The 16,145-nt window shown below is 41.9% G+C and overlaps 1 protein-coding gene across 3 annotated transcripts; it reads right to left on the minus strand.

Annotated features, from left to right (window-relative positions):
• Positions 1-249: 249 nt before the first annotated feature.
• pcgf5b (polycomb group ring finger 5b) lies at positions 250-15,635 on the minus strand. 3 transcript variants are annotated; one of them, XM_068568001.1, is made up of 9 exons: positions 15,471-15,635; positions 11,582-12,411; positions 11,155-11,251; positions 10,630-10,685; positions 9,237-9,296; positions 8,576-8,772; positions 8,258-8,356; positions 6,844-6,933; positions 250-739 (listed from the first exon to the last, which is right to left on the minus strand). In XM_068568001.1, the coding sequence occupies exons 2-9, from the start codon at positions 11,694-11,696 to the stop codon at positions 692-694; spliced, it is 762 nt and encodes a 253-aa protein (XP_068424102.1). In that variant the 5' UTR covers positions 11,697-12,411; positions 15,471-15,635; the 3' UTR covers positions 250-691. The 3 variants fall into 3 exon arrangements, with proteins under 3 accessions (XP_068424102.1, XP_068424101.1, XP_068424103.1); XM_068568000.1 differs by having other exon boundaries at positions 15,459-15,635; XM_068568002.1 differs by lacking the exon at positions 15,471-15,635 and adding an exon at positions 15,206-15,249.
• Positions 15,636-16,145: the final 510 nt, after the last annotated feature.

The raw sequence follows: 16,145 nt of genomic DNA on the forward strand, positions 1-16,145 counted from the left end.
CGTAGCGTATGATATGATATAAAGTGCCCCACCTGCATGTTGACTGGGTTGGTTTCCTGGGTGTGTGACTCATGAAGCCCTCGCTGTCGACACCATACGGACATCAACAAGGTTCAAAACTTGATTTTCATTGGAGGACGCCTCTCAGAAAAGATCTCAGATAAACGTGACGTATCAGATGCAGATAAACCGCTCAAGCTTGAGGCTGACTGCTTGTTCTATGAGCCACATCTTCAGATAGTGACGAGCGAATGTGATAAAAACTGCGGATCCAGACACAAAAACAGCCGTCAACAGTAGAAAATCAACATTTAATCTACAGAGTTAGACAGGCAAAGTGAAGATATGGTCATACTTCAGTTGATCTCAACAAGTTTTTAGGCACAGGGACAAACATTTAAAAATATCATATATATATATAATAGCATATATTATTCTATGTAGCATAAAACCTCTTTACCATGACAACGTATGCACTTCATCATTGGCTGTACAAAAATACATTTAAATCTCTTTCTCTGCACATTGTGGGCATGTTTGTGTTTGTGTCCATGTGCAAATGTAGGCGCTCCGCATGGTTTCTGTACTTGTTATCTATGTCTGCATATGTGTGTGTGTACATATATGTGTGTATGTGTGTGTGTGTGTATATGTGTGTGTGTGTGTGTGGTCCTCTTCTCGCAGCTGTGGTTCAGCCAAAGTCGATTCGCGGGCGGTACTCGAGGACCATGGGATATGTCTGAAGGGGAGACAGAAGAACAGAGAAGAGGATCTGTCTTCACGCCATAAATGTTCACAGAGGGGAATATTATAATAATATAATATAAAATAATAAGAATGCTGAAACACTAAGCTAGAATATCCCGAAGTCCGGTTATCGTTTATTGCACAGGCTTTTTGGAAAGGCAATAAAAGTCGCTACATCCAACGATGTGTACGTTCAACCCAATGCCACAGGACATGCTGAGACACACACACACAAACACACACATACACACGCACACGCACAGACATAAGAGGTCAGACCGGGTGACATCTGCAGGTTTTCATGAATTCAGAGCCAGAATATGAGCGCGTTTCCATTAAAGTGTCCAGGGTGGACCTGCTCTGCTCTGCGGGGAGAGAAGCCGAGTGTCTGATGCAGAAGAGCATATATATGAAAAAGAAGAAGAAAGAAGAAAGTAATAAAGGCCGGGCTGCTGCTCGCTCTGCTGAAGCTCAATTGCAAAAGTTGATCATTCGATATCTTTTGAGTAGAGCGGAGTTTACGAGCCGCTCTTTCTGTTAGCTTTAGTAGCTTTATTAGCTTTTCAAATCTGAATCCAGAAGCACGCCGCGCTGATTACAATGAATTGAGGTTCAGCTTTGGATTTCAGACAAAAATATACGAAATGGTACACTCAAATGTATACGTTTGCACCTCAGTGTGTTCATAACGATACAGAATCTCCGATTTCTGAAGCGATTGAAACGGCTCGGGTGTTGTGCTCAGTAACAGCTGTTTCTGTCAGTGGGAAAAACAAAAAACGGTTTCATTCAAACAGACTGTGGCCAGCTTTAATGCGATCAATGCAGCTGGACAGGTTTATGGTCTTCAACGTACGCGGGGGGCGGGGGCTTTAGTTTGGTTAAACTAAATGAACCAAACTGGAGCCACCTGTGTTCACACAAAAACCTCGCTCATTAACAACACGGACCATATCAAGAAAATGTTCATGAACATATTATGATCATTATCATGTATTTCAGTTCTTTAACAACATCGTGCTTCTGTCGCCTTATAGCAACACTTTCCTACCACAATGCAATACATATAATTAGTGCAAACATGTCATCAAATCGTACTATCTGCGCCAGATACCAATGGCCAAGTGAAAATGTGACTTGTTGATGTCATCATGCTGAAAGTTCAGGTTGTACCTTCAGTTTTTCACACGTTACCAGTCTAGTCGTATATAGACGACTCGACCCAGGACCCTCGACCTCTCCCATTATCCTGGATACCTCGCAGAAATGTCAATGAGGACTCCTTGTACATCTCGCCTCCTTTGCTAGTGGCGCTCACTTGAAAGAGGGGGGAAGGACGTGCGCTACCTTTCTTATAAAAGATTCAAAAAGAAAGAAAGTGGATGTTTGTCACGTAGCAGCTGCAAAGTGAGGACCCCGTCTCCTGTTTCTGGAGCCCGTCTACTATTCCTGGCAGCTGGAGGCTGCTGGTGCAGCAGAGTACAGCTGCTGTCGTCTCCTCCGGCTTTCTGCATTTTTTTGCTGCATCATGCCTCGGAAATGAAGAACAACAGCGAATCCGACCTGAGCGGAGTCTCGCTCCCTTTGTGTCTGCCTCTCTTGACACTCTTTCACTCAGCGTTTTGCTCTCGCAAACACTTGAATTATACCGCAGCGACACATTTTTACTCCTCAGCTGTCAGCGACTTTTAAAGGGATTTTGTTCTAGTGTCAAATGTCAAATGTAGAAATGCTGCAAATCTGCAGCACCGGCAGGAAGGGGAAGATAATGAAAACTGCATTTGCTGTCAAATATTTGGTACTTTGGTGCAGCCCTAAATTACAGAATTACCTCACATTGTCTATTTCCTCCAGGACTATGTGATTATCACACCTAATGTAAATATAATCTACTTTAATGTCCCCTTTGGAGTCCCACTTAAGCTCCTTAAATGTCCAAAATGTACAAGGTTATTCCAACTATTCACAACAAACCATTCGTTCTAATATTGCGTTACGAAAACCAACGTCGGGGTCAATGCTAAAAGAAAGGGAGGGTCAACAAAGTCATTACTAATCATCCGTTGGAGTCCTGAAGAGCAGCACGCCCGTTCAACATGGAGCTTCTGTCAGAGAAGGCAATGATTCACCTAGTTGACGTAAGACTGATCGTATTTATCCTTTGTTCTTGGCAAGACACGGGACGTGATTCACGGGAAAGGTTCCTCGTTGCAGTGGAGGCGGCCTGTCGAGACGGTTTAACCCGAGTGGAAACAATGCGGGGTTAAGGCCGGGCCTCGCCGCCGAGCGTCCGCCCTTTGCTTGGGTGAGTGGAGCGATGTGTACGGCTGCTTAAAGGTTCATTATTCAAGAGTTAGAGAATGATGTCACCTGTCAGAGCGCTCAGTGGAATTACGACGAAGGAGTAATGTATAGCTGTTGCAGGACCGGGCAGATGCTCACACACACACACACACACACACACACACACACATACATACACACACACAACCGTCTGCACATTGCACTGCATGGTGACGGATATTTTTCATGAGAGCGGAGGCAACAAATACATTGATCCAATAAAGGATTTGAAAGAATTTAATAGGATGAAAAATGGAAATCAGATTTTTTTATTCAGTGGACATATTTTTTGATGATTCAGTGTAACGGCATTATTTCTTCTCCTGAGATAAAATAAGATAAGATAATCCTTTATTTGTCCCTCAATGGGGAAATTACAGGATTACAGCAGCCATGCTCACGGTAAATAAAGATCAAGTAATATAAATAAATAGTAGAACAGTAATAAAACTAAAAATTAAAAATGAAACAGTAAGAAGAATATTAAATATACAGATGGAATAAAACAAAATAATTAAGTGTGTATAAAAGTATTGCACAATAAGTAAACGTCTATAAAAGTATTGCACAATAAGTAAAAATGTGTATGAAGTATGTTTCGCCGTTTAGATTTTTTTACATCCTAAAATCCCTTTTTAAGCTCCGCCCCTTGAGAGCGCGCGGTGTTTGAGGCGCTGAAGAGGTTCGGCTCCCTCCGGATGGTCCGTTTGCTTGGAGGTGTTGAGCAAAGGGTTTTGTGTTTCATAAGTAAGTCCGGCTCCAGCGTTCAGACAGAAATCTTTCCAGCTTTGGAAACAAACGGCGCCGACACATGAAACTGATTTGTGCTAACGAGGTGAGTCCAGCGCTCCTCGATAAAGAGGAGCGCTGGAAACGAACGCCCGCCGCGGCTGCAACGAGGGACTCGGTCTGATCTCGGAAACACCGTTTGAGGTTAAAAACAATGTGAGTGCTTTCCAATCTAATCTGAGAAGGGTCTGAACAGAGTAAACAGAGGAGGGGCCGCACGGGACGGCAATGTCCGTCCAACACGACAATCTGACATTTAGACTTTGAGTGTGTTGTTTTTAGACACTTTATCTGAACAACAGTCCGGTTCAGGTCAGGAGTCTATCTGATGAAATGACAAAGAGTTTGTGTAACGCTGCACTCCACAGAAGAGCGTCTCAGCCACTTATTGTGCAGTCTAAAATCATTGCATCCAAAAGGCCTTCACACGCTCGGGGGCGTGTGACAAATAAACAATTAAAAAAATGTGAAATATTTGCCCGTGAATGTTTCACATCAAGGGCTTTTATTGTGAAAGGTAAGAAGAGCACTGGAATAAGGCTTTATATGACGTATAATATGGCTATATGTGCTGCCTTTGTCAGGTTTAAAAGTTTCAAAGGAACAATAAAGAAGGGCTATTTTGGGTTTGGGACAACGGCACGTCCGCGATGTTTCATTAAAAAAAAGCAAAACTCAATCGTCTTTGCACCTCGCGATCGGCCGATGCCTTTATTTGGGGTGCTGAAAGCTCTGAACCGATTGACCATATAAACCGTGGAGCTGCGACTCAGGCTCAGTCCTGCAATGAGAGGTTCGGCGGTTCAATCTCCAGCCCCGCTGGTCCGTGTCGATGTGTCGCTTGGGACACTTAACCCCAAATTGCTCCCGCAAGCATCTTATGAATAGTTAGTTAGAGTCCTGATTGGCACCTTGCAAGCCATCAGTTTATGACTGTATGTAAATGTGTCAAAGGCCCCATCTGATGCTGTCAGGGCCTCTCGGCTGGTTTTGAATCCTCGGTTGACGACCTCTTGGGGTGGGGATAAAAAATCGATACAGCATAGTATCGCGATATTTTGCATGGCGATATTGTATCGAGACACGAAAGCCGAGTATCCATCTTTTATTTAATCAATTCTAAATGTTTTTGGTCCTAGAATAGTAAAATCTATTTATTTTTTGTTGACAAAGTTTTCCTTCGGGGGACAATTTGCGGTTGAAAAAAAGCTAATAAATCGTAATATATTGCAATATCGTGATAATATTGTATCGGGACTTTAGTCTCGTGACGATATTGTATCGTGGGACCTCTAGTGAGTCCCACCCCTAACGACCTCTACACCGGATATAAATTACATTTTTACCCAAAACACAGTTGCGTTATCGTTTACTGGCGCAAATAATTCAGCAGTCGAATGTCTTGATGATGCAATGTTTCAATTTAGTTATCTAACAAAAAATGTTGGGGACAAATGATGACAGTTACAAACATCTCAACGTTATGATTCACTGCCGTTCAACAATAACTGAATGCATCCGAATGTGTTCATTACACCGACGACGAGCGAGTGTGTGCATGTTCATCACCATTAAAGCAATCAGAATGTCCTGTTCGGACTAAATGACATCCCGAGACGCCGAGTGCTAGCAGATGAATTTGTCTATGTTCCTGTGTGTGTGTGTGTGTGTGTGTGTGTGTGTGTGTGTGTGTGTGTGTGTGTGTGTGTGTGTGTGTGTGCAGCCATCCTGACCGGCCTCCGTCAAATGAAGTGGAGCTGCGTCGTCGTCACTCGGATGAGACATGACGAATGACTCGTATCGTCTCTCTCTCCCTCTTCTGTCTCCATTCCTGACTTTCATGCTTCGAATCTGTCTCTCTCTCTCCCTCCCTCTCTCCCTCTCTCTCTCTCTATCACCCTCTCCATCACTCCTCTCTTTACCTTATCCCAAACCGGACAGGATTTCTCGGTGTTTATCCCTCTGACTCACCGGGAGGGACATAAATAATTCGGACGGACGGATTTATGTTTGTTGTTTTGGAGCGTGCCAGTTAAAGTGTGGTGGGGGAGGCGGGGAGGGGGGGCGGGGAAATACTGCAAAGGAAAGATTGTGCTCATGAAGAAGCCAGATGATGAACCGCTTTAATTGTTTGGCCTACAATTATTTAATGATTGACAATATCAGGATTAGGTTTAGTACACAGAATGTTTGTTTTTTTAGGATAGAGATATTTCCTTTAATAAATAATTTTAAAAAACAGAAATAAGTAGCGAGAAGCTGCTGATACCAGTCGATGCACGTGCCAACATGAATAAGAAATAAGATCAACATGTGATCTTGTTTTTTTCCACATTAAGCGCTGTACTGACTTCCTGTCCCTGCTGCTCCTCCTCCCATCATCCTCCTCTCCTTGTCCTAACCTGGTACATGATGCCACCTGCAGCGCCAGCTGTCTGCGCTTCTCAAGTGGACACACGCACACGCACACACACACACACACACACGCACACACACACGCACACACACACACACACACACACACACACACACACACGCATGCAAATGAACAGATTAACAAGTCCCCATATACAGTACAGGAATAAATGCACCACTGTTCCCTAGCAAGACTAAAGTGTTCTCTAAATCCAGATGACGGTCATGACCACACACACACACGCAGACACACACACACACACACACACACACACACACACGCACACACAGAGTTGTCCTACTTCTGAGAATGTTCTATTTACTTTCATTCTTACCAATAAATGAAACTTCAACCACAACGCTGATCTAAACTTTCTAAACTTTAACTTTTAAGTCTTAACCATAATGTACAAGTCCAATGCTTCTTTTAGTCTCTCTTTGTGGAGGTCCCAACATCCAAAAGAAAAAAAGGCTTTCCTGCACCAGTGCATCTACACAGCAGCATGCAGACGCGCACACATAAACAGGAAGTGAGGGTGAGCGCCTTACATTCTCTCCATGAAGCCTCCACCGGGTCATGTAGATGAACTCCAGAGTGTGATCTCTTCCCATGATCTCTCCGTTACACAGCACATCCAGCTGGACGCAGCAGAAGAAGAAAACAACACAGGATCCGAAATAAGCCAAAACCTCAAAGCATGATGACACATAAATTAGGAAAGGAAATGAAAATGTATTATTTGTGATCTGAGTCTTATTGCAGAAAATGAAAGCAGAGGGGAAGTTCACTGCGGTGGTGAGTGGGAGGCTGCACTGAACGTGTGAAAGACTCAAGCGAATGTGGAAGCCATCAGTTTTTACACCAAGCTGAGAGATTTTTTTTAAGAATGGTCCAAGTTTCATTCTTTTGTTTGATTTAAGTGGTAAATTCGTTTGCTCATTTTACTTTAACTGTATTTTTGCGTTATCTTTTAATTGACATGTATATTTACTGGTTTGCTGTTTTGCTCTCCATGTGTCCATCAAAACCATTGCAGTGGATCATTATAAAGTATTTCACAAGAGCTGCTTCGATAAATGCTCCTTATTTTTGCTTTAAACTCACTTCACTTCATCTCCTGGTGCAATATCCATTAAGTTTAAGTATGTTTAAGTACTTTTTATACACATTTTAATTCCATCTGTATATTTAATATTCTTCTTACTGTCAATTTTTTATTTTGTTTTATTACCGTTCAACTGTTTATTTATATGACTTGATTTTTATCTTTATTTAGTTGTGAGCAATGCTGCTGAAATCCTGTTATTTCCCCACTGAAGGACTAATAAAGGATTATCTTATCTTATTTTATCTTTGTTTAGGCAACGTTGCTGGGGCTCAAGTCACCACGTTATCCATGCCTGACAATAATTGTGATTCCATTGTCGACTGTATTCGACCAGTTCAATCATAAAGTCGTAGTATTTGACAAACAAAACTCTGTGCATTGTGTAGTAAATCAATTTGCATCAGCCCTGTGACGACATCACCAGCGTGCCTTCACTGAACCGACATGCTGAAAACAACACGCTGTCTTTACAGTGAACCTTTGTTCATCATATGTAATAGTATAAAAATAATAATGATTTTATTTATAAAGCAGATTTCACAGACAAAGAGATCACAAAGTGCTGTACAGATTAAAAAACACAGTAAAAAACACATAGAAGATTTTTTTAATGTGCTTTTCTTAATAAACATGCAACATAACTGTGTTTTGTGTCGGTTGTATGATTCACCGGGGGAAATCATGTGATTATCACAGGACCAGAATCTATTTAAAGATGGCGTCTCTTTTGATACTTTAAGTGTGAAGAAGAGCAATAGCTCGACATGTCAGTTGCTTTTGTGCTAATGAATTGTCTTAAAAGGAGCTACAGCGTGCGGACCTTCATTTAAATTGCTGTTGAATGTGTTCCTTACCTCGTAAGAGCTGGGCAGCTTTAGTTTAAGACTTAGAAACTTCTTAATTGTTCCCACTGTGACTCTACTGGAGCAGCGGATGAACCTCTTCATCAAATCCTAAACGGGCGAGAGACAAATGCCATTACAATCTAGACTATTGGGGAGAGGTAACTGAAAGATTGTTGTACATTTTTCCAGGAAAATCCCCCAAAACACATTTGCAAGAGATGAAATAGCGAATGACAAGTCGAAGAAGCTTGGAGGCATTTACGTACATGATTTTATGACTTATTGATTATCAAAAAAGTTGCACATACATATATAAAACACACAAACCGTAACAGTGCTCTCCCCCGACGGTCCCGTGTTGCGTAGGCAGTCCAGACAGATGGCTATCTGAGGGTCACTCCTGTGGTAATCTTCATCGCCGGCATCGTCGTCTTCGTCATCATCATCCCCACCTCCGCCGCCATCACCGTCGTCATAATCGCCGCCAACATCAGGCAGCCCGATCCGCTGACACCTCACAGTTTCTGGTATGAGACACACGCGCGCGCGCGCACACACACACACACACACACACACACACACACACACACACACACACAAATAAGTGAGATGTGATCCACTCAAATCTTTTCAATTTAGACAAACTTTAAAAATTCCTATGGTATTAAAATGTCCTCATAATGATGTGATTAAAAGTTTATGAATGACAATATTAATGAATTATTTCCCTCGACAAAGCTTGTGTGGGTTGCATGTGAGCTGGAAATTCCCTGATGTCGCACATGTTGAATCAAAAACTTCCCTCCTCTATTGATTTTACTTCTGCCTACTCTGAGCATGAGAGGAAGAAGATAAGAAAACTGTGACATGATTTACATACACAATATCTGACATTGCTCCGCATCGCAGGGGTTCTCCTCGTACTAACAGCCAGACAAATAGTAACGGTATTGAAAATAAAGTTCACAAGGTTTATGAGACAGCGTACCTTGGCCATTTTCTCTGGGTTGATTCTTCTTCCAGAATTCCACTTCCTGCTGTTCCTCTTCTGGTTCACATAAACAGATGAAAAAAAGCGACAGGAAGAAAAAAAAAAGGACTGTTAAAAAGCAGCATATAAAGAAGGAAGGGTTCATGCTAAATGAGGTAAAGATGGCTGCAGGTTAGCTTGATTTCAAAACAACTGCATGGACACGTCAGGGACAGAAAGAACAAACAACAGGCTGCTCTTTAAAAACAGGATTTATATGATACTAATTCTTTACACACACTTGGCCGAGTGACACGAGCGACACTAAATTATAACACGTCTGTTCCATCGGTCGGCTGCCAGTGCGCTCCGTCACCGGAGTTATGGAGTCATAAAATTATAGCGCCATCACATCTTTAGTTAGACATTTTGGCTTGGCCTCTTGGATCAAAACTGCAGAGCAGCGGCCAGCAGCTTGTTTTGCTCAAAAGCACTTCAACAGGGTGTATGCTGAGCCCAGGTCTACCGTTTGGGTCAATTGGGTCTGAATTATGAGCGTCTATACTGTGCAATGTGAAGAGAAAATGGCATGAGTGTGTTACTGGAATGTAATCCAGATACACGTAGTGGTGTCCAGTACATTACTACATTTTATGCAGTAAAGTTTGAACAAAAAAAAAAACACCCAAAAAAAGGACATCACCAATTTGTTTTTTGTTTGCGCAAACTCACATGACAATTGCGAGGTTTTTGTTAAGAGGTTGCTCATGCATCATTTAGACGGTGGCTACACTGTAAAAAACGCACTGTAAAATTGATAGTTATTAACTGGCAACCATTGATAAGTAACTTACTGTAAAAAAAAACAAAAAAACACACAGAGTATATAACTACAGTAGATTGTTAGTTACTGTCATTTTCTACAGTACTTTTTGGGTGCAATGTTTTTTTTTACAGTAGATTATTGATTGGTTACTGTGATTTTCCCAGTACACTAATTTGTTTTTTTATTTTTATTTTTAATTACAGCAAAGCTTTGACTACTGTAATATTTAAATGAATACACAGTATTTTACTGGAAAATAGTTTACAGTAGGTTACAGCTCACAAATACAGTAAATTTCACAGGCGTTTTTTTACAGTGTATATTCAGTTTGAGATCGTTGAATATGTTGTGGGTGGTTATCAGGTGATTATGTGGTTGCTAAGATGTTCTTGGTGATTGCTAAAGTGTTGCTAGGTGGTTGCTACAGTGTAACATGCATGGCTTGAAAAAACACATGTTTCAATGATGTGATCGGAGTGCTGTTGTTTACTAAAATAAATGTCTACCCACCAATGAACAGTCATATAATTAAACATGGACTGCAAACAGAGAAGGCAGATTGATGGAACCATCTGGCTAACTCACTTTCTCTGAGTCCAGGCACCAGCTTGAAAATGATCTCCTCCAGGGTGTTGTCCAACCTGAGGATATGGAGAGAGAGAGAGAGAAGAGCGTGAGGAGGAGGTGGAGGGAGAGAACGATGAGGAGGAGGTAAAGAGGAAGTTGCTCCAGTTTAGGAGGTGGAGCAGTAGTGGAAGTAAAGGAGAGGGGGATCAGGTGGGCAAAGAAAAGGCAAAAACAAGAAGTCAAGAAGGAATAAAAGATTAGAGAAAAAAGGATTTAATAGAGAGGAGAATGAGTTGGTGCAACAGATGAGTAGTTGTGGACAAAGCAGATGGCAAATCAGAATGAAACGTAAATGAAAAACAGGTAGTAAGAGACAAACAGAAGGATAAGAAGACTGAGATATGTTAATTAGGTAAGGATGAGAGGATCTTTGAGGAGAAAGTCCAGAACATAGCAGGTGGACCGAGGAGGCCTCTAAGTAAATGGAGATGAATGGAATCTCTTTCAAGATGGAGAGAGAGAAGAAGACGAATGACATCTTACCTGAGCATCTCCAGTGGGTTGGTCTCATGGACCTGAATGCCACATTTAGGACAGTCATTACTGTCCTCAAAGTGCTGCACAATACAGCTCTTACAGACTGCAGGAGAAACAACACACACATGATTTATTGAAGTTAACTTTACGATATCTAATGGCTACTCTTTGTCAAGACAGTTTGACGTCATCCTGTTTAAGAAACAGAAGAACTACACCTGCTTTTAGCGGTTACCGAATCACGCGCGAGTTAGCTCGCTCATTAGCATGTTAGCTAACATATCGATAGTTTGCTCACTCAGAAGCTTGTTTGCAGGTAGGTTTGCTTGCTCGGTTTTGCTTGCTCAAACTGTCTTGATGAACTTCTGCCATTTATTTCCACTCATTGAAATGTGCCGCGTCACAAAGGAACCGTGTCTGTTGTTTCACTCACAGGTGTGCAGGCACTCGGTGACCGTGGTGGGTTTTATCAGGTAACCTCGACACAGGTAACAGGTGATGAAATGGTTAAAGTCCCTCACCATGTGCTTCCTTCCTGCGGCAGCCATGTTTGGAGTCCTTTTTTTTTTTTTTTTTAGCAAAGCTACAGCGAGATACTGACCAGGAGTCAGAATTATAGTTTAAAGCAGAAGTGAAAGGTCACTTTCTCGCTCTAGTGGAGTCAGACGTCCGTTCACAACAATACGGAATGGAAAAGATTACAGTTACAGGCGAATATTGGGTGTCAAGGTTCGGTATCTTCACCAACACTGGCTAATGTTAGTCCAGGCTAGTGCATACAAAAGTTCACTATCCACAATTTATGAGAGAAATGAGAGCGCCTGCTGTGTGAAATCCTGCTCCATCCTTGACCCAATTTCTATTTGGTGATCAGTTTTTCTTGAGCAACATCTTCCACACAGGTCTTACTCCATCTTCACTGAACCATGTTAGTCCCATTGAATAAAAAAAAAGAAAACGACACCAGGTGACCAATCTGCGCGATCCTCTTTCAAACAACCACGTCTGTTAACTTCCCAGAATTCCTGGAGAGTAAGATGTCATGCTTCCCTCCCCGTCTCAGCCGAAGTGCCATTTTGAATCCACGAGGGGTCAGAGGTCAGCGGACGACAGTGAGGCCAAAGACTTCCGCGTAGTCGGTCTCATCCCGGTCAGTTCATTCATCATCATGGCGGCTGCTCCTGTTGACGTCTTTCCTTCTCCTAGAGGCACATGGTGACATGGGCCGGTCGAGATGACCGTTTAACCTCAAACCCAAGTGACCTAAAGACAATAATAAACCAGCATCAGGAAGGGCGGCATGTGCAGAGTACCGGACACATGCACAACTTAAGACACAATGAAAGAAACATTTAAAGGGAGCCTTTTAAAATGTCTACAGAGTCCCTTATGACTGAATAACAGTGACACATTTAAATAAAACTATACATTTAAGAGTGATTTTTTTTAAGGAATGACTGTTTGCTCTCATAATGAATTTAAATGAGATTCTGAGTAGATAAAAAAAACATTATTCGTCAACATTAAGATCTGAAAGTTGAGTCAATGACATGTAATATTGCCTTCGCCACAACCTGAAAAAAAAAAGCTCCATATGACGATCTGAGGCTGTGAACTGGCTCACTGCCCGTTCACAAGTCATTTTAAGTCTTGGATGCTGTGGTTCATGATGTGGGTTTTAAGAGGTTTTTCAGATTTTCTAAATCTATGTAGAGCTTTAAATTGTACAAAATCATTGAGTACACACAAATATAGTCATTTAACTGTATTATTGCCTGTGTCTCCTCATTCTTTGCCTCACTCTGTGTTTTCTTTTCTCCTACCTGTTAATGTATTTATCAATAACGAACAATGAAATGAACATTCGCAGGATTGTTGCAGTTCTGACCTACATGCATCAGTCTCTGGATTACCATTACTATGAATAGCTAAAGTCTCCAACTTGGATCTATTCCATCCCCGTTTTTTGATGGATTTGAATGAATTTTGGTTGCCCTACTTCAAATATATTAATATATAATGTTAAGCTTCGTAGTGGCAGCTGCTATTCCATTCAGAAGTGTCACATCTACTGTGCAAAGCCTTTTATTCAGACGCTGTGGAGTCAGCGCTGCTGTTCGAGTAAATGAAGTGAGGAAGCCAGTAAATGTTTCTGGATGTGAGATTAGTCACTGTTCTCAGGTCTGATTCATTTTCTTTAAAGAAAACAAAACACTATTGTGAGTTTGGTTCTTCTCACTTGATTTTTCCCATGAATACAACCAATATGCAATTAATGTCTGAATGTGTTTCGGTGGGTTTACTTTCGTTAAGTATCATTTCAATTCAATTTATTTTGTATCGCCCCAAAACCACAAATCCCAAATTTGCCTCGTTTCTTAATGATAGGGGGATACCACAATGTGTGGTTGTGCCAAAAAGTCAACACAATTAAGCTGCTTATCACAAACAAACTATAAGTTATTGTAGCAATAATACTAAATAAAGTTTGTGATAATGCAGCTCCAGCAGGAATATTACATGTAAAGGGCTCAAATAGCTGTAAATACCATAACACATTATGGTAGAACATAACCAATATATCTGCTAAGGTGTTCTGTCTACTTCTTTGACAACTGTCTTCAGATATGTGCACAACATGAAGAGACCAAGCAACAAAGGCAATACATTGTATGTTATAGTAGTGTTATATTGAAAAATTTAAAAACATACTTCTCTGTATTAGAGGATGTCTTAATATAAATTAAGTCATATGTTCAAGAGGCGTAATTACTAATTCTGGGATTCGAAGTAGTTTGACTATATATATATATATATATATATATATATATATATATATATATATATATATATATATATATATATGCAATAAGACTGTTTTTAAAAGTCAATTTATATTTACGGAAAATATACAATTGAAATTGAAAATAGTCCCAAACAAAATATTTCCAGTAAGTTTATTTCTAGTAACTGCTGAAACTCTAACAAGGCTGACGAGAAATACTCAGCGTGAAAGACAATTAAGGGTCAAACTTTTTTAAAGTGAAGAAATATGTGTTTAAGTTCCTGTAACCCAACTAAAACTAGCTCACATATCTCTTGACATCAATGATAAAATGTGATAAGAAATGAAATACATCAAAAATCTGCCAAAACAATCAATAACTAAGTCATAAGATTGAGTCACTGACATATTTGTGCGATATAAATAACATATATTTATTTCGTTTAACTTATTTTAATTTGACGAATCATTTCAACTGCATAAAAGCAAATGTTCATGGAGGTGTGTGTCCCTAAAAGAGCCATTAATTTGTTGTTGTAAAGTGTTGTCATTTTATATCCACCTGCCGTATGCTGCTAACATGTTAGCTCCCAACAGTAACATGTCGATAACTGGCTACTTTTAATTAAGGGTGTACTTTGTTCTCGTGTGCAACTTCCGTCATTATCAAATGACGTCACTTATGTTGATTTGCCGCGTGAACGTCAGGTGTGTGGACAGTGTTGAACTCATGCAGAGCTTCAGGCAGCTTACTCACTGCAGGAACAAACTACACACACAGAGGAAATGTTGTGTGCTCGACTCCAGACGCCTGCTTCTTTTCAGCGTGTCGCTTTTTTTTTTTTAAGCTAGAAAAATCTCCAAGTGCGCAGCTCTGAAATCCCCCACCAGTGTCCGTCAATGAGGCACAGTCGCGCGCGCACCGGCGTGCTATTTATTCACGCGCAGCGGATCTGCTTATCTCATCCTTACGGCGCGTCACGGTCTACGTCACGTCTGTCAAAACAACATCAATGGACGACACACACACGCACATTACATTGACATACGTCTAAGCATACGAGGCTACACGTTCAAACGCGCTCGCGCGCGTGTCGCAGCTCTTCCCATCTATCTACACGCGCGAGCACACGCGTAGACGCGCGCGCGCGCGCGCGCAGCAGCAGCACGTATCGACAGTAAAAGTTGCAAAGCTTTCACGCCACGGCCTTTCAACGACACCGACGGGAAGCGACACCGCACGCGGGTTACTCGCCGTTTGCGTGAACATACCGTAATCCCCGCATGTGAGTGTGCACGGCGACGCACTTTGCGTTACAGGAGAGAGAGAGAAAGAGAGAGAGCGCGAGCGATAGAGGGGGAGGGAGGGGTTGAGAGAGAGAGAGGGAGAGAGAGAGAGAGAGAGAGAGAGAGAGGAGGTCCAGCCAGCAGCGTCAAAGTTTGGCTGTAACGTATCGCGACCGACGTCGGCTGATGAATCCGTCATCCGCGCCGAATGAACGCGAAATAAACACACGTTCCTCACCTCCGTACTCACTTTCGCTCTAACCCTCGGAGTTACGGATGCCGCGGCTGGGCAGGAATGTCCACCATGACACTGGCCCCGGTTCTCCTGCTGCTCCACCACTCTCCGGTCCGTGCAACTGGGTGAGGAGAGAACGCGGAACTGGTCGGCTCGGATCTGCCCCAGTCCGCCCAGCAGCCAGGCAGGCAGTCGGGTAGGCAGGCAGGCAGGCAGGCAGGCAGGCAGGCAGGCAGCAGAGAGCGGCGGTGGGCGGGGAGCCACTAGGCAGGCAGGCAGGGCTCGGAAACTGAAAGCGGTTGTGTAACTGAGTGACTATTGGCCTACAACACACACACACATACGCGCACACACACTCACATGTGCGTAGTGATGAACAGGGATGGAGTGCAGGCAGCTCAAACAAGTTTGGTTTGGTTTCATTTTCGTGCAACGTACACAATATGGACTACAGAAGCAGATCAAGTTTAAAAAAAAAAAACAGTTTATATGTGATGCAATACTGTATATAATAATACACATCACTCACATAGATAATCATCATTTATGCCACCTGTTCTCATCTATTATGACATATCACAGCGCAATCATTTGTAGGCAATATTGCATGAAAAGTCAGGTTTATGAGAAAAGTATCATATAGATTGATAGATATGTACCAAGGGGTAATTTGTTGTCATAGTGGCAGCA

This window comes from Clinocottus analis, unplaced genomic scaffold (genome assembly GCF_023055335.1).
Source record: "Clinocottus analis isolate CAN_PGR_092001 unplaced genomic scaffold, fCliAna1.0.p SCAF_8, whole genome shotgun sequence".
In the NCBI taxonomy this organism is placed as follows: Eukaryota; Metazoa; Chordata; class Actinopteri; order Perciformes; family Cottidae; genus Clinocottus; species Clinocottus analis.